General features: G+C 47.8%; 1 protein-coding gene across 1 annotated transcript in view; it reads left to right on the forward strand.

The window, feature by feature from the left end:
* The window catches only part of si:dkeyp-14d3.1 (transmembrane protein 132C), a 175,064-nt gene extending 153,812 nt beyond the window's left edge, over nucleotides 1-21,252 (forward strand). The window contains exons 5-8 of the mRNA XM_056280137.1: nucleotides 6,907-7,115; nucleotides 13,695-13,968; nucleotides 16,878-17,069; nucleotides 19,463-21,252. Of these exons, the coding sequence (XP_056136112.1) occupies nucleotides 6,907-7,115; nucleotides 13,695-13,968; nucleotides 16,878-17,069; nucleotides 19,463-20,632 (1,845 nt within the window). The 3' untranslated portion in view covers nucleotides 20,633-21,252. The remainder of the gene's footprint in view (nucleotides 1-6,906; nucleotides 7,116-13,694; nucleotides 13,969-16,877; nucleotides 17,070-19,462) is intronic.
* The last annotated feature ends 712 nt before the right edge of the window (nucleotides 21,253-21,964 follow it).

Consider the following 21,964-nt stretch of genomic DNA (forward strand, 5'->3'; position numbering starts at 1 on the left):
GAAGGGAGTAAACTGTAAAGGAGGAAGGGACTAAAATGTAAAGGAGGAACGGAGTAAAATGTAAAGGAGGAAGGGGTAAAATGTAAAGGAGGAAGGGGTAAAATGTAAAGGAGGAAGGGAATAAAATGTAAAGGAGGAACGGAGTAAAATGTAAAGGAGGAAGGGAATAAAATGTAAAGGAGGGAGGGAGTAAAATGTAAAGGACGAAGGGAATAAAATGTCAAGGAGGAAGGGAATAAAATGTAAAGGAGGAAGGGAGTAAAATGTAAAGGACGAAGGGAATAAAATGTAAAGGAGGAAGGGAATAAAATGTAAAGGAGGAAGGGAGTAAAATGTAAAGGTGGAAGGGAATAAAATGTAAAGGAGGAAGGGAATAAAATGTAAAGGAGGAAGGGAGTAAAATGTAAAGGACGAAGGGAATAAAATGTAAAGGAGGAAGGGAGTAAAATGTAAAGGAGGAAGGGGATAAAATGTAAAGGAGGAAGGGAGTAAAATGTAAAGGAGGAACGGAGTAAACTGTAAAGGAGGAAGGGAGTAAAATGTAAAGGAGGAAGGGGATAAAATGTGAAGGAGGAAGGGAGTAAAATGTAAAGGAGGAAGGGAGTAAACTGTAAAGGAGGAAGGGAATAAATGTAAAGGAGGAAGGGAGTAAACTGTAAAGGAGGACGAGAGGACGAGACAGACAGACAGACAGACACTGTAAAGGAGGAAGGGAGTAAAATGTAAAGGAGGGAGGGAGTGAAATGTAAAGGAGGGAGGGAGTGAAATGTAAAGGAGGAAGGGAGTGAAATGTAAAGGAGGAAGGGAGTGAAATGTAAAGGAGGAAGGGGGTAACTGTAAAGGAGGAAGGGAGTAACTGTAAAGGAGGAAGGGGGTAACTAAAGGAGGAAGGGAGTAAATGTAAAGTAGGAAGGGAGTAAAATGTAAGGGAGGAAGGGAGTAAACTGTAAAGGAGGAAGGGAATAAATGTAAAGGAGGAAGGGAGTAAACTGTAAAGGAGGACGAGAGGACGAGACAGACAGACAGACAGACACTGTAAAGGAGGAAGGGAGTAAAATGTAAAGGAGGGAGGGAGTGAAATGTAAAGGAGGAAGGGAGTGAAATGTAAAGGAGGAAGGGAGTGAAATGTAAAGGAGGAAGGGAGTGAAATGTAAAGGAGGAAGGGGGTAACTGTAAAGGAGGAAGGGAGTAACTGTAAAGGAGGAAGGGGGTAACTAAAGGAGGAAGGGAGTAAATGTAAAGTAGGAAGGGAGTAAAATGTAAGGGAGGAAGGGAGTAAACTGTAAAGGAGGAAGGGAATAAATGTAAAGGAGGAAGGGAGTAAACTGTAAAGGAGGACGAGAGGACGAGACAGACAGACAGACAGACACTGTAAAGGAGGAAGGGAGTAAAATGTAAAGGAGGGAGGGAGTGAAATGTAAAGGAGGAAGGGAGTGAAATGTAAAGTAGGAAGGGATAAACTGTAAAGGAGGTAGGGAGTGAAATGTAAAGGAGGTAGGGGGTAACTGTAAAGAAGGAAGGGAGGGTTATAACTCAAACTCACTGTAGCTGGAGTCACACTAGGTTTTTTATAATCCGGGGTCTTCTGATTTGAATGTATTTCTGATCATCTCCTGTAGTTATTCAGTGCTCCTCTGCGTGCCGCTGGCGTGTCGAGGGGGTACGAGAACAGACGCGGGGACCCAGCCTTCGCGCCGAGGCGAGCCCATTCGAGGCCGCACGGGCGACCTAATTGCTCCTGTCGGCCCCCCCCCCCGAGTCTGTGCGCGAGCCGGAGAGGAGGCCCGGCCCACCTCCTCCTATCACTCACGTTTGCCGTGGGGTTGCGTGTGTCTGGCGAGTCGTTAATTTCCTGGGCTTAATCCAGAGACAGCCTTAATGTCCTCTCTAAGTATTCTCCCGTTACTCGCCTAATGGGTCTGATTAATGTGCCAGTAGATCCTCCTGGACGTTTATGATACCTTGCGGGGTGAGTATGACAAGGAGTGTATAACTCACACAGAGAGGAGTTCACCACAACGGTGGTCGTGTGTGTGTGTGTGGGGGGGGGACGCTGGGGTTATCGTTGCATGTTAGCATATTGTAGCGAATTCGGGGGACAACGCAACCACAGGAAGTGCCGCGGCCGGGACGCGAACCCGTATCGCCCGCACCGCAGGGGGCATCGCTAACCGCTCGACTAAAGCAGTGGCTCTCAACCTTTTTGGGGGTCCTGGACCCCCTGCGTATTTTTGATCTACCCTGAGGACCCCTCCACCTGATCTTGGGGGAGGGGGGTTGCAATTTGATAGAAACAGTAGAAACTGCATTTTAAATTGCATTATAGCATTTATTCACTCTTTGGGGCAAAAATAAGAGCTTTCAGTTGTAACTTAGATATAGCTAACACAACAGAATTCTTATGCAGTAACTTTCAGATATATGTAACAAAACAGAATATGTATTCAGTAACTTTCAGATATGTGTAACAAAACAGAATATGTATTCAGTAACTTTCAGATATATGTAACAAAACAGAATATGTATTCAGTAACTTTCAGATATATGTAACAAAACAGAATATGTATTCAGTAACTTTCAGATATATGGAACAACACAGAATATGTATTCAGTAACTTTCAGATATATGTAACAAAACAGAATATGTATTCAGTAACTTTCAGATATCTGTAACAAAACAGAATATGTATTCAGTAACTTTCAGATATAGTTAACAAAACAGAATATGTATTCAGTAACTTTCAGATATATGTAACAAAACAGAATATGTATTCAGTAACTTTCAGATATATGTAACAAAACAGAATATGTATTCAGTAACTTTCAGATATATGTAACAACACAGAATATGTATTCAGTAACTTTCAGATATATGTAACAAAACAGAATTCTTATGCAGTAACTTTTAACAATGCAAACGGGAGCGAGATCTCTAATTAAAATACAATAAATGACGCTCGTGAAACAGATGTAATTAGAGAAAAAAGTCCTGTTACCCTTTATAGTTTAGGTAGATAAAGGTCTCAGTCACATTTGAGTAAAATAATCCTATTTCTATAAATGTCATAGGATCTTTTTTTTAAAGATATTTTATTTTCGCGGACCCCCTTGCAATTACACCACGGACCGCTAGGGGTCCGCGGACCCCCGGTTGAGAAACACTGGCCTAAAGGGTCAGACCCGCCAGCCAGCGGCCAGCGCGTCTTGTTATCCGTGCGCGTTACCGTATTAACGGTGAGTTACGCTGGCCAGCGATGTGCCACTGGAGGCCTGTCAGGGAACTGCGCCGGGACGGGGCGCCTCCATGTCGGCCGCCGGCGAGAAACCTGAGATTGGCAGCGCGCAAACAAACGTAATTGGCTTTCATTTTATTGATCGTTCGCTGTCACCGTCCGACCCAGCCGGTGACGGCCGCGAGTCGGAGTCGTGACGTGGCGGAGCGCCGACTCGAGAGAAACGACCCAGACGCGCTGTCGGTCAAAGGCAGTCCGGCCTCGGCAGCCTGAGCTGAGTGAGAGGAGACGAGCCGAACAATGGGAGCTGATAAGGCGCGGGGACGGGTCCGACATCTCTATCAGTCCAGACACGCCCTCCCGTCCGGAGGCCGCAGCCACAGAGTCGGCACGCTGAAGCGACTCTCGTCAGGTCTCGCCCCGCGTGCGTTACTCTCCGAATTCCTGGCGAGATTTTTTCGCGCGTGAGGCAGTCGACCATTGATCGGTCTGTCAGTCAATCAAAACGTCATTTATTACCAACACCGGGATCCCCGTCGAGCTTCCCCGCAGACACAACCGGCCGTGTCTGGGGGTGGGAAACCGGATGTGGGTGTGTGTCCTGGTCGCTGCACTAGCGCCTCCTCTGGACAGTCTGGGCGCCTGTTCGGGGGGGGGGCGGGGACTGGGGGGGAATAGAGCGATCCTCCCATGCGCTACGCCCCCCCCCCCTGGCGAAACTCCTCACTGTCAGGTGAAAAGAAGCGGCTGGCGACTCCACGTGTACCGGAAGAGGCATATGGTAGTCTGCAGCCCTCCCCGGATTGGCAAAGGGGGGTGGAGCAGCGACCGGGACGGGTGGGGTAATTGGCCGGGTACAATTGGGGGGAGAAAAATCCAAAGAGAGAAAACGTTATATATGCGCTTAACATATCAAGGTGCACCGAAAAAAAATAAGGACGTGATTAAGAGAAAATAAAAATAGCAAAGGCAAAGGGGAATAAATAAGTGAATGAAAAACCAAAACTGAAACCTCAGTAAAATAGAGTGAGCACACAGAGAAAAAGGGGCTCGATCGATCGACGATGGTCGGTGGTCATTACATTAGAAAGTTCCTACCGTGTCCTTGCATGTGCTCTTGTGAACAGGATGTGATATTCTGGCTTCACAGGCAGGAAGAATCCCGTCACCCCCCCCCCCATGAGATTTTCCCCCTTTGAAAAAGCATGTCACCCACACTTATGTAACGGAGCACAGCGCGAAACTGGAACAAATTATTTATGTACATGATTGTTGTTGTTTTTTTGGGGTTTTTTTTGTTTGTTTGTTTTTTGTCACTTGTAAAACAACAGCAGATAACTTTTCCTGGACTGACTGAATCAAGAAAAAAGCAAAAACGTGCTTATATAAAATTGCAGTCATTTTCTGCATCGATTTCTTCGAATGGATATGTCCCACTTTCACAATGAAACGAAAGTGGTGCAGCGTTGCTGCATGGTGCTGCAGCTGAGTGGCACGACAGGGAAGCTCAGCTGCAGCACCATGCAATGTTGCAGCTGAGCAGTGACAGGGGTGTTCAGCTGCAGCACCATGCAATGTTGCAGCTGAGCAGTGACAGGGGCGCTCAGCTGCAGCACCATGCAATGTTGCAGCTGAGCAGTGACAGGGGCGGTCAGCTGCAGCACCATGCAATGTTGCAGCTGAGCGGCGACAGGAGTGTTCAGCTGCAGCAACATTGCTGCGTGGTGTTCCACATTGCACGGTGCTGCAGCTGAGTGGCAACAGGGGTGTTCAGCTGCAGCACCATGCAACATTGCTGTATAGTGCTGCAGCTGAGTGGCTCGACAGGGGCACTCAGCTGCAGCACCATGCAATGTTGCAGCTGAGCAATGACAGGGGCACTCAGCTGCAGCATCATTGCTGCGTGGTGTTCCACATTGCCTGGTGCTGCAGCTGAGTGGCAACAGGGGAGCTACAGCTGAGCGGCGACAGGGGCATCCAGCTGCAGCACCATGCAACGTTGCTGCATAGTGCTGCAGCTGAGTGGTGACGAGGCGTCCAGCTGCAGCACCATGCAACGTTGCTGCGTAGTTCTGCAGCTGAGCGGTGACGGGGCGTCCAGCTGCAGCACCATGCAACGTTGCTGCATAGTGCTGCAGCTGAGCGGCGACGGGGCGTCCAGCTGCAGCACCATGCAACATTGCTGCATAGTGCTGCAGCTGAGTGGCGACGGGGCGTCCAGCTGCAGCACCATGCAACGTTGCTGCGTAGTGCTGCAGCTGAGCGGTGACGGGGCGTCCAGCTGCAGCACCATGCAACGTTGCTGCGTAGTGCTGCAGCTGAGCGGCGACGGGGCGTCCAGCTGCAGCACCATGCAACGTTGCTGCATAGTGCTGCAGCTGAGCGGCGACGGGGCGCCCAGCTGCCTCACTGCAGAAACGATGTGAGAGTGAGGGAGGATCACACGGAGCCGCGGAATCTGTCACACACGACGCTTTCTTCCTGGCCACGCCGGCTACTCCACAGCAGTACCATGATGAATGGCTGCATATGGTTTTATCAGGCTTTGGGGAAATATATTAGAAAGAGTAAATATATATTTATATATATCCCCAGACCATCAAATCCCAGGTCGCTGGGGGGGTGGCGTGCTTTGTGATGGGATCAGTAGCGTTGATAAGATGCTCAGGAAAACCCTTGAGAGCGTCCGCTTTTGAAATATACAGATTAATCGCCTGCGCTTGCGTGAGTGTGCGCGCGTGTGTGTTTGTTGTCGCGTCGTGTTGTCTTGTGTTTGTAGTGCTAACATGGCCATATCACAAGGCCTTCAGACGGAGGCGGGAGAGAGAATCTGGACTTTGATCAAAGAATAGTGTGAGCAAAAGAGAAACGTGCCCCCGTGTGTGTGTGTGTGTGTGTGTGTGTGTGTGTGTGTGTGTGTGTGTGTGTGTGTGTGTTGGGGGAGGGGGGGGAGTAAAAACACTTAATGAAAGGAACAAAAGCTGTGAATTTCAATGGGAGAAAACCGTCCAGGGTTATTTCTTTTGTGAAGCAATTTATGAAAAGGCCAGTTCTGACTTCATTATGTTATCAGAAGAGGACTGTCCGCTTCTCTTCTTTTTTTTTTTTCTCCGTTCGTTTGTTGATGCTTTGAGCCCCGGGCAAGAAGTATTACGGAGGAGATGACCGCAATTTGTATTCCTGAGGGTTGAAAATCCATTCGCTGGCCTCCCTTCAGTTTTAGTGCGGAGTAGATTGCGGACCGCTTATCTTGTTCAAAGTGGTTACAGAAATGCCACGCCGCTCAAGAGGCCAGCGAAGTAAAGCCTCGTGACCAAATTAAAAGCCCCGACCTAATGTGTGTGCATCAAATATCGCTACGTATCATATGCCCCTTTCCCGCTACGTGGTACCGGCTCGACTCGACCTCTGTCGTTTTTCCGTTACCGGAAAGTGCCGGCATTTTGCTAACTGTTACCACTTTTCTGGTACCACCTTTGTCAAGAAACTGGAGCGGGTACCGAAACCAATGCAAGACCAGCTACACTGCGGGGGGAGCTGTTACGGTAATTGAGAACGAACACTCTGCGAGTCGGGTCGAGCCGGTACCATGCAGTGGAAAGGGGGCAGTAATGTGTCTTGTTCAGTGTCTCGGGTGCTTAAGTTCAATGTTGTCTCTCCTCTTCCTATCCAGGTGTCGGACAGGTGCGACTATGTTTATGTGAATGGCAAGGAGATGAAGGGTAAGATGAGGATGCTGGTGAACTTCACTTACAGCTACTTGAACGCTCAGTTGGAGCTCAGCGTGTGGATCCCGCGGCTCCCTCTTCAGATAGAAGTATCTGACACCGAGCTGAGCCAGATCAAAGGTTGGAGGGTGCCCATCATGGCAAGCAGCCAGAGGTACATCATGCTGTGCGCGTGTTCGATCGTGTGTGTGTGTGTGTGTGTGTTTTCAAGTTGTACAAATGATCATACTCACTGAGACAGGCTGTCAAGAAATTGGATGGGACCGTTTCTCACCTAAGGCCGGAGGTTAACAGGGGAAAAAAATTCCTGCAGAACAGATGGTTTAATGAGTCATCTGTGGGCTCTGTCTTTAAAGAGTAAACTAAACCCTCGGTGAGTTTGCCGAACTCTACGTGTTATAACCATCCAACAGTTAAAAGCATGCCAGGCTGGTTTTGGTACTCTGTGATGTTAACATAGCAGGATAAACACAGCTGCAGCTAATAACGGGTCTGTTAGATGTAGGCATGCCAAAAGAACCGGCGTTGACGGTACTATTGACAACTGTCGGTGCTGGCGCTGTCTGTCTGACAATGCTGATAGGTGTGCTTGCACACACAAGTCAAATGGACCTGTTATAAATGTTATTAGCGGCAGCTGTGCTTATCCTGCTATGCCAACATCACAGAAGTACCAAGACCAGCTTTTAACCTTTGCATGGTTTTTACCTGTAGATGTCAGTAACGCACCAAAATGGTTGAGGGTGTAGTTGTTCTTCAACCATATGACCCAGTGATGGTATCTATATTTCTGACAATAAACAGAGAGAATTACAGCACCTGAGTTACAACAGAATTATTCAAGATGAACTGAACCCGAGATTAAGACATTTGCACCTGTGGCATTACATTGTCGATGTAGATTTGGTATTATTGTGTAATTGTTTGGCAGTGTTAGATTAAAAGTGATGCATTCAATTATTTAGTAATATTCGCATTCTTGCAGATTTTACTTATTTCCCCACTTCTTAGTTTTTTTGTGTAATCTTCCATGTAAAATGCAAATTAAGTATAATTCAACTAGTTGCCATTATCTGACAAAATACTTCCAGGTTTTTTTTTCTTTCCTGGCACAGCATCTTACTTGAAGTCATCCACAAGAGGATGTACTGTATGTTTAACTTGGCTCCTCATCACAAGTGCTGTGCTATTAGATGGGTTTCCCATAAATCGTTTCACATAAACGATCATCGTGAGACGCGTTTTCATTTCCTAGCGTAGGTAAAGTGGTTATGCGTGGTCCTCATCCCAGCTGATGTATTGGGTTTCCGTCGTGGTGGCCCTAGGTAAGGTAATGAGGACACTTGCGAGCGACTGTGATAGAACCTGTCTCCTGCTTATTTCAGTCTACTGACAGCTCCTGTCACTTGACGGAAAGGCTGACCTATGCAATACAGCCAGTCACGGGGAATAGCTTAAGGTAGTCTGCATAGCATCTCCAAGTTATCAGTAGGATAAAACATTATTAGACCTGTCTTGAGGTCAGACTTCTCACCTGGGGCCTCATCACTTGCTGTACCGTCCTCCAATGCTGCTGTGACCTGCCACTCTGCGGCTGTTACCATCCATCAAGCCACCGGCTCACTTGCTGTAATTATACCTCGGACCACGGTGGGGTTAGATGTGGGCTTTGTCACCCTTCAGGCCAGCATGGCTCTTCTAATTATCCGCTCTTCCCCTCCTGTTTTGACTGAGAGGTGGGCCGTTTGGCTAATGTCATGCTTTTTCGAGAACATTGTTCTACTAGCTGCATGCTGGTCTGCCTCTAGCAGTAGGGACAACCGAGTTGTGTTGTCATTATAGAAGCTAGCATGTACAGCCTGGCACCACTGGGTCACTGCAAGATTTGTTTCTCCCCGTCTTCCGCCTGTCTTTGTTTATCTGGGAATAACAGGCATGACCTTGCAAAATAGCAGCTGGCTTGATGGCAAGAACGGGCACTGGTCCACCATCCATAAGCCCGCAAGGAGCTGAGCCAATCAACCGCAGCAGCCAGCGTTTGTACTTTCCACTGCCTGCCGGGCTGACGAGCATTGGCCACACTAAGTACGAGACACAGACGGAGGGACAAGTGTGAGGGACGAGTCAAAGCGATAGAGACATTTGAACTTATTGAAGAAGGGCTTCAAGAGTGTTTTTTTCCCCCCACTCTTCTTTTGCCGTTCCCTGCATCCCTCGGCTTCTGCCTCCGTAAACCCTGTGGAAAAATGGACAAGACAAGTCACACGCCGGCAGCTAAACCGTAGCAGCCGTAGTCGCACACGTTTTGCAGTCGGTTTCATGACGTGAGGGCACGTCTCGTCCTCAGGTTTGGAAGGTTTACTGAATCTAACAGTATTCACAATGAAATAAGCTGATTCCCAACCGGCAGTGAGAATCACGGCTTCAGGACAGAGGTACTGTGTGTAGTAGCATCAGCAGCGCCTGTCTGGTTCTGTGAAGTTGACATGTGATGTCTGCAGTGAAATATAATGTGCACGAATCTGCCAAACCAAATACAGCACGCGCTCCCCGGAGCGGGACGAAAATCAGTGTGACACACATTAATATGCATCATCTCCTCTTAAGCCAGCTCTGGGGGGGGGGGGTAAGAGCAAATAAAGCGAAGGGGGAAAACTGCTTTCTGAAGCAGGTTGTTCTGAGCTGATCTGTCTATCGGATTAACCTCCGGTTCGATTTCGGTACGCTGCATGACCACCGGCAGGTCAGACGTCTGCCAGAGCTGAAGCTGTAATACGGCTACGAGATCGTTGAGCTAATTGCGTATGTATGCGTTTGTTTTACACTTTTATCAACGCCGATTCAGTCGATGTGTCGAAGTAAATGAGCTGTTTGCGTAACGCCGGTGCCGTCTGAAACATCTCGGAGGGGGCGTGGCCACAACGTCTAAGACAGACCTCGTTATTTTCTAAAGGATTCTCACCACGGGATTAAAAATATTCATGAATTTAACAACGTAAGCAAGCGCTTCTCTGCCCCCACGTAGACCATTCTACGTCTGTAGTAATCTCCACGAACACCCCCCCCCCTCTCTCCACGCTGATCACAGTGTCGGGAGTCTGTCCTCCCCTCTTCTAAAACCCCGACTCGAGGTAGCCACCGGGCAACAAAACAATCACCTTCCCTGCTGGTGATTTTGTCAGCAGTCACTTATCTGGATTAGTCCGGCCTCACTCTGTACTGGTGTTAGATATCAGGGGGTGGTGGAGCAAAACATTTTGGTTTTTGTAATCGGTGAAAATACAGGCAGAGCACAGTTGTTCTGTATTCCTCCATACTGACTAAAACAAAATACAAATGGAGCGTCCGGGTAGCCTAGCAGCCTATTCTGTTGCCTCCCAGCACGGGGATCGCCGGTTCAAATCCCCGCGTTACCTCCGGCTTGGTCAGGCGTCCCTACAGACACAATTGGCCGTGTCTGCGGGTGGGAAGCCGGATGTGGATACGTGTCCTGGTCGCTGCACTAGCGCCTCCTCTGGTCGGTCGGGGCTCCTGTTCTGGGAGGGGAGGGGGAATTGGGGAGAATAGCGTGACCCCCCCCCAAGTGCTACGGCCCCCTGGTGAAACTCCTCACTGTCAGGTGAAAAGAAGCGGCTGGCGACTCCACATGTATCGGAGGAGGCATGTGGTAGTCTGCAGCCCTCCACGAATGGGCAGAGGGGGTGGGTGGAGCAGCGACCGGGATGGCTCGGAAGAGTGGGATAATTGGCCAAGTACAATTGGGGCAAAAAGGGGGGGGGTCCATCCGTCAGCTGAACCACTTATCCTGCTCTCAGGGTCGCGGGGGATGCAGGAGCCTATCCCAGCAGTCATTGGACGGCAGGCGGGGAGAAAAAAAAATCTTTTTTTTCCCCCCCCATTCATCTTCAGCTGCTTCTCCGGGGTCGGGCCGCGGTGGCAGCAAGCTAAGTAGGGCACTCCAGACGTCCCTCTCCCCAGCAACGCCCTCTAGCTCCTCCCGGGGGGATCCCAAGGCGTTCCCAGGCCAGACTGGACATGTAGTCCCTCCAGCGAGTTCTGGGGTCTACCCCGGGGTCTCCTCCCAGTTGGCCTTGCCCGGTAAACCTCCAAAGGAAGGCGCCCAGGAGGCATCCTGATCAGATGCTTTAACCACCTCAGCTGGCTCCTTTCAACGCAAAGGAGCAGCGGCTCTACTCTAAGCTCCCCCCGGATATCCGAGCTCCTCACCCTATCTCTAAGGCTGAGCCCAGACACCCTACGGAGGAAACTCATTTCAGCCGCTTGTATCCACCATCTCACCCTTTCGGTCACTACCCAAAGCTCATGACCATAGGTGAGGGTTGGAACGAAGACTGGCTGGTAAATTGAGAGCTTTGCCTTCCGGCTCAGCTCCCTCTTCACCACAACGGTCCGGTACAAAGTCCGCATTACTGCTGAGGCTGCACCAATCCGCCTGTCAATCTCCCGCTCCATCCTACCCGTGAGGGGGGGGGAATCCCCCTCAAAAAAATGACAACCTAAAAAGACCCCCCCTCCCACCAAACCCCTGCATTTGGTTTGGTTCTTTGCACCTAGTATGAAACCAAAACAATCATATCAAGTATTCAGATAAATCAGTTTGAAAGTATACCAGGATGTCAAATTAGGTCCAGATGAAAGTAAAGCAGCAATAGCGTATCAGCCATCACATCTTGAGTCCTCTATGAAGGCTCCCAGATCTTCCCGAACAGTGCGGGTCTTGTCCTTCCATTGCAGAGGGTCTTCTCTGGAGTACAGTATGGCGTTGACTCACTGACCCGGTGTGTTCAAGAGGGAGGGAGGTCGGATTTCCAGTTTATTAAAATGCCCCCCCCCCCCAGCTGAACTGGCAAGTAAAACGAAGTGCTTAACAGCATTATTTGTTTTCAATAGGTTCAAGTCTCCTAGGATCCACACCTCGGGATCCTGTGGAATATTCTTCTGTATAATTTCTGAAGTGGTTTTAGTAATATAATTCCAAACCTCCGCGTTGGTAATTTTACATTCCCGGCATGCGGGTGAGATATTATTTTTGAATTTGTGCAGCTTAACAGATGTCGAGCGTGTTCCGCGCAAGATACCGAATTGAATTAGTCTGCGCTTAGCGGAGATCAGAAACACTGAAGGAACAACATTTCTGTTAGCGCCCCCCCATCCCCCCCCACCATCCTCTCTCTCAGAAAACACGGCAGATGAATGTGCTCTGTGAATGTCTGTCATGAGGTAGGATATGAACTCATCCTTGTCAAAAGGGTCTGTTTATCTTGTCAGACGAACTCATGAGCGCTTAACTTCACATCTCATTGTGCCATCGGCTTTTCCGCAGAACGTGCGGCAAACATCCCTATTCCCACGGGGCCCGGCGTTAGATTCCTCCGGGGACTCGGATAGCGAAGAGACAAGCTGAGCGGATAATCTGAAGAAAGAACAGTTTATAGATTAATTTCTTTTCTTTCCCCCCCTCTCTATCAAGATCTCAACACGTGTGTGTCTGTGTGTACCTCAGAAAGAATGTGAAAGGATGGTGATGAGACTGCAAAGCGGGTGTAGGTCTATATGATTGCTAGCTTTGTTGACAAAGCACTTGGCTGTTTGCAAGAATCCCAACCGTGTCCCAGTGTAAGACCGAGGAGCTGAGACATTGTTTACCAGATCAACTGACAACGCTTTCTCACCGGCTCAGGACGGCCTTAACCTATACATTTTTATGGCTGTTGGGGAGAAACAAATCTGACTCTACAGTAGGAGTACTGGAGCCTTTTTGAGCCTAATTTATCATGTTTAGCGTTACGTTTCCATTGAGGCGTAGCTCAGCGCTGTAGGAGGTTGATTTCTTGCTCACAGTAATTAGATTTGGTGTCAAAAGAGCCATCAGGAACGCTGTTAAGTCAGACAGTAGGGAGCATTAGAACGGGAGGTACACATCCAAATTCCCGAGCTGGGCCTTTGTACTTGGTGTGGCCAATGGGATATAAAAAGATATTGTTACACTGGTGCGGCACAGTGGTTAGCGCAGTCGCCTCACAGCAAGAAGGTCCTGGGTTCGAGCCCCGGGGTAGTCCAAACCTTGGGGGTCGTCCTCTGTGTGGAATTTACAAGTTCTCCCCGTGTCTGTGTGGGTTTTCTCCGGGTGCTCCGGTTTCTTCCCACGGTCCAAAGACATGTAGGTCAGGCGAATCAGCCGCACTAAATTGTCCCTAGGTGTGAATGTGTGTGTATGGGTCCTGTGATGGACTGGCAGCCTGTCCAGGGTGTCTCCCCGCCTGCCGCCCAATGACAGCTGGGATAGGCTCCAGCATTCCCGTGACCCTGAGAGCAGGATAAGCGGTTTGGATAATGGATGGATGGATGGATGTTCCACTGGTTTGATGCTGTGTTGGTCACTTCTTCAGATGTATTGCTTCCTAACCTGGTCTCTACCAGGCTGAGCACTCTGGCATGGTATGGCTTGTGTCATGTGCCTGATGAAGACCAGTTTAGGTTATAACGTTGCTGGGTAGACAAATACACCATTTGGGTCTCGTTATTCTGTGTCCAACAATAAGCAAAACCAACACTGGTTTAGGCCTAGCCTGCACCGAGGGCTCTCATATTGGTTTGCCATGCTTTATGTGAACTGTCCAAAGCAGAATCCAGTCAGATTATTTTACTGACACCATCTCTATTTGGGTAATGCTATTTGACCATGGCTTGACTTTGACTTTTCGAACGGTAGGTCCACACAGGACAGTGAGGATGAAGATGACGAAGATCGACGGGGGCGAAGCTGCACTCTACAGTACCAAAACGCAATGGTCAGAGTGCTGACTCATTTTGTGGCCGAACCGCCCGATCCTCGGGGTCAGATGAGCTTCATGCTGGGCACTGATTGGCAGGTGGACATCACAGCGCTGGTGCAGGACTTCCTGAAGGTAGAGAATCCACAGATCGCACAGCTACTGGATGGGAGAATACTCATAGGACTCGACATGGGAATGACCACTATCCAGGTAAACTGTGCATTAGCTGTGAAGGGGTCGTTCACAGAGTTAACTTTCTTGTGCATTCCTTTCAAGCAGACTTGGGGAACTCAGAACTGTGCCAGTCCTGGTCCAACTAGTAGGGCTGTGTATTGGCGAGAATCTGGCGATGCGATACATATCGCGATATATTGCGATACTGTAAGAAAGGTGATATATTGTGATTTCATAGGCCTGTGTTCTTTGTGCTTATGCTACTTCCTGTCTCAGTTTACATTGTTGCGTTGGAGTGGAAGAGTCAAATGCCCGAAGATAGATTACAACACTGTTATCTAGCGGTCGTGGGGTGATGCACAACTCAAAATGTTTGTCAAGAACCTTTACATTTAAACAACTAAAAATCGATATATAGTGGTTTTGAGAATCGATACAGTATCACAAAATGTGATATCGCAATACTCGAGTGTATTGATATTTTCTTACACCCCTACCAACTAGATTATTTTGGTTAAAATGAATGTAGCACCACACTGTTAGTACGTTAAATCTACTGCACGGAAAACAAAGTGAACATAATGTGCTGCCTTGTGTAGTTCGGGGAGAGGAACATTTAGCGGCCTGGTTAAGCAGGAGTTATTATCGCTGTACTGTGATTTGAATACTGTTTTCTTTCACCTTGGGCAGTCAGGTAGCTAGCTAGCTGAGCTACAGGCCCTCAGTGTGTGCTCTGGGCTGTAGTGACAATGAATGACCCCCCCCTCACACACAGCAGGCCCTTTCATTTGTCAGGCTCTCCGGGCTAACTGGATGAATAGCAGTCTCCTAACGACATCTGTGTGAGAGGGATCCACACATGGCGGACTCATCCATCTGTCTGTGCGCAGACATGCCTGCACCTTGACAAACATCCGTACCCGCCCCCTTGCCGCCTGGTTTGGACAGACACAGCTGAGTACTTTCAGTAAACAAACATAGATCAGAAAACAGCCCTCGTTTAGTGCGAGATCGGTCCAGTTTCTGACAGCCGGAGATGTGTCACCGCTAAACACACTGCACATACACACACTGTCATGTACACACACGCTGTCATGTAAGAACCAGAGAACCCTTTTTTCAGAGATGCACACATGGCATTCACTCCATTTGCATTAATTACGACTGGAAATTTGACTGAAAATAAATGAGACTACTTGCACCTGTATTTTGGTTATGTACGTCTCTCATTACTCCGAGTTATCATTAATCACAGTCGTCAAACAGAATGGATTCCCAATTTGTTGAAATATAATTTGTGTGCCTTTTCTTGCATGCCGGGAGTAGGGACGTTACATTGTTTGGTTTTCTCACCCCGAGATAGTCATTTTCACGTGCTGCTTTGCATATTGCACAGATTTGTGTGGCTTTGTCAGACATAATGCTTTGAAAGGATGGCGCAAAAGTCTGAATGCAAGTGTTTTGTTTTTGCCCCATTTTTCATGAGTTGAAATGATCCCAGGTTTTCTTCTATACACTCTACAAGCTTAATTCTCAGATCAGATTTTGCACACAAATTTGTATACATTTCATCTCATTTCATCAGTTGCCAACATAATCCACCTATCTGACAGATGTGCCATCAGCATGATTAAACAGCGTGATCACCACACAGGTGTTTGTTATAATGGGAAGAATAAAAGGACACTAAAATATGCAATTTTTGCTGCACAACATCAAGCCGAGATGCCACAAATGTTGAGAGATCATGCAACGGGCATGCTGATTGCAGCAATGTCCACTGGAGCTGCTGCCAGAATACCGAATGTCCATTTCTCAACCATAAGCCGCCTCCGGAGTAATTTCAAAGGTTTTGACTGCACAGCCAACCAGCCTCACAACTGTGGACCACATGTGACCACACCAGCCCAGGACTGCTGCATTTGGCTTCTGCACCCTCGGGATCGTCTGAGACCAGCCACAGACCGCTGATGAAACAGTTGGTTTGCACAACTGAAGAATTTCTGATCAAACTGTCAAACTGTCTGGGGGAGATTCCTCTGTCTGCTCAATGTCCTTATCAGGGTCTACCCCAGACCCTTAACCCCGGCACCTTAACCACCCCAAGTGGGCAAATGTTCACCAGTGATGGCCCCTGGCATGCTGGAAAAGGGCCCCCTTCGTTGATGAATGCCAGTTTCAGCTGGGCTGTATGGCGCCATGAGGGTGAGCGGTTTGCTGATGCCAATGTTGCAAGAGTGGCCCATGGAGGTGGTGAAGTTCTAATATGGGCAGGCATATCGTAGGGACGAAGAATGTTGTTGCAATTTGTCAGTAGTAATTTGAATACACACAGATACCGGGATGAGATCCTGAGGCCCAGTGTTGTGCCATTTATCTGCCATCACCAACTCATTTTCCAGCATGATAATGAACAGCCACATGTTGCAAGGCTCTGTATGGAATAACTGGCAGCAGAAAATGTCCCAGTTCCTCCATGGCCTGTATACTTACCAGACATGTCACCCACGGAGCATGGGTGTTCTGGACTGGCACATATGACAGTGTGTACCACCAATATCAGACAACTTGGCAGAGCCATTGAAGAGCTGGACAACATTATACAAGGAATGTTTTGCGCTGTATGAGGCAAATTGTGGCCACACCAAATACTGACTTGTAATTCCGTTCCATGAACCCACCTTGTGTTTTGAGGGGTATCTGTGAGGTATATTTGCAGCCGAAAGTATATGAAATCAATAGATAAGTGCCCAATTCATCATTTTCAGCCAATGTGTTTCATTTTTGAACTTCAGTTTCATAAGGTCTTTGAAATAATTGAGTATTGTGTTTACATTTTTTTCTCAGAATAGTTGCACAAGAGTCAAAATTGTTTCCTTTGAACTACCTTTAATTTTGAATTTCTTGCTCTCTGGTCTTTCTCTTAATTTCTCTCCATCTTCCAGGTGTTGTCTCCTTTGTCAGACTCCATCTTGGCAGAGAAGACTATCACAGTGGTAGATGACAAAGTGACCATCACAGAGTTGGGGGTCCAGTTGGTCACAGGCCTCTCCATGTCCCTACAACTCAGCCCTGGTAGCAATCAGGCCATCCTGGCTACCACAACCACGCAAGAGGTGCTGCGGAGCCCCAAACAGGTCAGGACACCATTGAGCCAGAACATCAGAATCAAGTTTGGCCAAAATGACAGCTCCAGGGTAGGGACCAGCAACTATGGCCCAGATGAAGAGGACATGAAGAATAGAGCAAGGCTAACCCCCTCCCAGGACAGGGCCCAACTAGTCACCCACTACTTATAGCTGCTCCCTCTCTTCTTTCTTTTTTTCCAAATACAAATGTTGATTGGGTTTTCGCTTAATAAAACAGAGCTAAGAGAAAGCTGTCATTAGCCTCACAAAGCCAGGCTAAATCTTGCGAGTTCAGTTTTCACTATGCAAGGCTGAGCCCAGCAGCTGAAAGCCAGACCAGTCAGTGAACTATGAGGAATGGTTTAGATGATGATGACAATAAACAGCACTGTATTTTGAAAACGACAATGGCTGCACTAGGAGAGGTTAGTGTCAATATGGCTATAGAATTGGTTTTATCGTCCAGGTAGCGTAGCGGTCTATTCCGTTGCCTACCAACACGGGGCTCGCCGGTTCGAAACCCCGTGTTACCTCCGGCTTGGTTGGGTGACACAATTGGCCCTGTCTGCGGGTGGGAAGCCGGATGTGGGTATGTATCCTGGTTGGTCGGGGCGCCTGTTCGGGGAGGAGGGGGAACTGGGGGGAATAGCGTGATCCTCCCATGCGCTATGTCCTCCTGGCGAAACGCCTCACTGTCAGGTGAAAAGAAGTGGCTGGCGACTCCACATGTATCAGAGGAGGCACGTGGTAGTCTGCAGCCCTCCCCCAATCAGCAGAGGGGGTGGAGCAGCGATCAGGACAGCTTGGAAGAGCGGGGTAATTGGACGGGTACAACTGGGGAGAGAAAGGGGGGGGGGGGATGCTCAGCCTGGAGTGCCTTGGTGTCTCACTTGGTACCACATAAGGTTGAGTCCTTACCGCAGCGGCCTGGGTTTGAATCCGGGCCCTTTGCTTCATGTCATCCCCTCTCTCGCCCGTCGCTATCTAATAGAAAAGGCGCAAAATGCCAAAAGCAAATAAAAAAGATGCTCAGCCTGCCCATACTGATTCACGCGGAGAATATCACTGAATTCCCTAAGCTTTAAATTATTACGCCTGTCTTGTGGACATTTTGTTAAGTATTCATCCATTGTTCTTTGGTTTGATGGCCGTGTGATCGAGCAGAATGCGTTATGTATCTGCAGAGGCCAAAAAAGGTTTTATTTTGAACCCTGATTACAACACTTCCCAGAACACAAGAGTTATTTTCAGGTTCCATGTCACACTACCGGAGTCCTTGAATGAAATTTGTTACTATCAGAGAACGCTGCGCACGTGCTTATACACACACGTGTGTTTGTTTGTTCGGCTACACTCCTAACCCTCTTAACTCGACGCCTTAAAAGCCGGAGTGTGACAGAACGCGTTTCCTGTGGCGTCCAGTAGAAGCGGGGAGCTTAATCTCCCAAGTGTAGAAAAGCAACGCCACAACTTCTGGACCAAAATATGACTTTTAGGCCAAAACTCGATCGGTCCCGTCGTTGTTTCCTCCCTTTTCTTATTTGCCTCGGCTCTTGCATTACGACCCTTTTAATCTACCCACTACCCCCCCACCCACCCATACACACACACACACACTTTTTTCTCTCTGTTCATTCCTCATCATCACAAGGGATGAGGAAGAAGTGATAGACTACTTTATCTGTCCCATCTCCATATGCAAAATGTCTGCAGAGAAAAGCAGCCTGCACTCTTAAATGTTTGGAATCAGTAATTAGGGAGCAGCGATGGACCACTGCGGGGATCTCATCCTGAGTGCCCAGGGGATTTGTCCCCCTGGCAGCATAAAAAAGGCAAATTGTGAAATTGCAGTGGGGGGAAAAAATGTCTTAAGAAGCTTGTAGATGGCAAGCCCCTATTTGTGTGAACAGTCTTTAATGTTACTTTCTGATCTCGTTCCCCTATCTTCTAATCTGTGTCCCTCTCCGCTCAAAGAGCACTGCTTCTGAGTCGAGAAAAACCCCAGGGCTAAATGAGCCAGCCCACGATTCGCAATATTCTTCAACACTGGAAAGCTCCACTTTAAAACCTCCCTACAAAAAGGATGTTAAAACACTAAATATGTCTGCTTTAATATTACCATTCGGTTACTTTTGTTAGAATACCATTAATATGATTTTAAGCAACTTCTCTGCCAGAGTACACATCAAAAAACCGTTGAAGCCGGTTTCAGTAAAGACGGTGGAACATTAAGGCCAGAGCACCATAAGACAATGTGGTTGATGGTGAAATATCTGACTACTTAGCATAATAATTGGTCTCTTTCATGTATACTGGTGTTAATGCAGCAGCACTGATTTACAGTGAAGTTAACTTTTCAAGTTGGTGACATCTAACATCTGGACTCGCTTGTCTCTCCACAGGAGGCCCTGATCAGTGCCTGGTTACAGTTCAGTGATGGCTCTATGGCCCCGCTGGACCTGTACAACCCTGACTTTTTTGTCCTGACAGCCACCTCTCTTGATGAGGAGGTTGTAACTGTGCACCAAGACCCCTCATGGAAGTGGCCTATCATGGTGACAGAGGCTGAGGGCCAGGGTCTGCTGGTCAGGGTTGAAATGACCGTCTGTGAGCTCTGCCAAAAGTTTAAGCGTCGCAGCATCCTGGCAGCAGGGAATTGTAACATCCGAGTGAAGTTTGGCCAGAGTGACAGCTCCAGGGGTGGGACCAGTGACTATGGTCCAGATGGAGAAGACATGGAGAACAGGGCCAGGCTCTCCCCCTCACAGGACAGGACCAGCCTGGACACCCACTACTATGGCAGCTCCATCTCTGACATGGAAGATGGAATATTAAAGAGGGCCACTACTACTAAAAGTGCTATTATGCGCAAGCCCAATGGTAATAAGCTATCTGATGAGAGCGACCAAAACATGTCCATAGACTTCTCCGACTTCCCAGCCCAAGTGGACCTTCCCAGGGGTCGCAATGTGAACGATGACCTCATCCAGACGACGCGTGGGCTGACCGACCTGGAGATTGGCATGTATGCCTTGCTGGGAGTCTTCTGCCTGGCCATCCTAGTATTTCTCATAAACTGCATCTCCTACACCCTCAAGTACCGCCACAAGGAGCTATCCATCGAAGGCCAGGAGAACATGAACCACGCCCATGACTGGGTTTGGCTGGGGAATGAGGCAGAGCTACTGGAGAGCCAAGTCAGTTTATCACCCCAGCAGGAGGAACAAACCTCCATGATAGACTCCAGCAGTGGGCTAGAGGAAGGCAGCCACCTGCTCAATGGGGGCTCAGCCCAGAAGAACGTGCAAGGCCAGGTACATTGTCCGCCAGACACAGGCTGCTCGGCCAAGGAGAGCAAAGGAGACTCGCCCACCACCAAAAGAAAGAGAGTCAAGTTCACCACATTTACCACTATCCCACCGGACAATAGCTTCCCCGCAGTCAACATGCTCAGTGTGCGCCACAGCCAGGACATTACGTGGGTTTGCCAGGACGTGGAGCTGGGAGATTCCAAGGAGCTGCACAGCTACATGGAAAGGTTGAGCAATGTTGCTTCAAACGAGGTGGTGTAGTGTACTTTGTGCACTTGTAACAAACTCACCTTTATGCCTTTCACAGGAAGGTGGGTCTGGACAGAACCTGGACCCATGATTAGTTGAAAATGAGAACTTTTTTTTCACCCAAAACTGCCAAAGGGTCGTTAAAACTCACGATGACAAAAAGATTCATGAAACCACGTAGGACTGATGGTAAATCGCAAACTTGAAAATGGTCATTTAATGAGGATGTCAGTTCGTTCTTTTTATTTCTAATGTTTATTCATAATTTCCTTTTTGTCATGATGTCATTGTTATGGTTTTATATAGAATCAAACAATATTCACAGGAAAGATCTGCATTAACCGTGAAATGTGACACTGATTTGATGTAGATTGAAGAACGTTAACACGCCTAGATAAATGTCAAGGTCGTATGTACACAATTAATAGTTTTGGAAGTTTTTTTTTTTGTAACATTTTGGATATTAATTTCCAGATCCTTACTCCTAAGAGGAGCTCTGGAGAGTCCAAAGTGAGCCAAGAGAAAGTCCTGCATGTGGTTGGACAGAAAGGCACAATTTTTCAGTTCATCCTCATCTTCCTTAACACAGGAGAAGACACAACGTCTTGCTATGTATATATTGAACAGTCCTCCTTCAAGGCATTGTATTGTTGCTCTGTATATTGTATTTTCATATCATTTAAAGAATATACAACAATGTCAAGTATGTGTATCAGCTTTCATTGACTGGCATCTTAACACTACTCTTTTCTCACATCCTAATAGAAAACGGCCTTTTTGCCAGGCTAAAATGTGGTTAGGGGAGGGAAACCAGGGAGACATTTATTTCTGTAAGCGGCGTGTTTTATAATGTGACATCTTCCACACAAGCCATAATGAAGTTTTCTACATTTTATGCTCCGTCTTTAGCTTAAGATGCTGGGTTTAATTTACAGTGACATCAACGGCCTATAAAACCCAATCCATAATTTGCTTTATAGGCCACTGACTAAATTTGGACAGACGAGGGAGGCAGTGGCCATTTCTACCCTCATTAGTAGAGCACACTGCAGTAACAGGCTGCTACACTGACAAATGACTGGACAACCTGGGCAACATGACATTTCATCTGCCGTCCCTCACTATAAACTATTGTACACGTCGGAGGAATAGGAAAAGTAACAGTCTCATTACCCTCTGTCACTTAGCCTCCGGAATAGCTCGCTAATGACTTAACAGAATGCTGTATCCTCTGGGTCCTTTCAAATACAATGTGTGTTTAAGGTGGGGAACAAATGGAGGAGTGAAACATTTTTAGAGGAACTGGATCGCTTTTAATTCTGACAACAAACACGATTTGTACGG

Source organism: Lampris incognitus, chromosome 1 (genome assembly GCF_029633865.1).
Source record: "Lampris incognitus isolate fLamInc1 chromosome 1, fLamInc1.hap2, whole genome shotgun sequence".
Taxonomy (NCBI): Eukaryota; Metazoa; Chordata; class Actinopteri; order Lampriformes; family Lampridae; genus Lampris; species Lampris incognitus.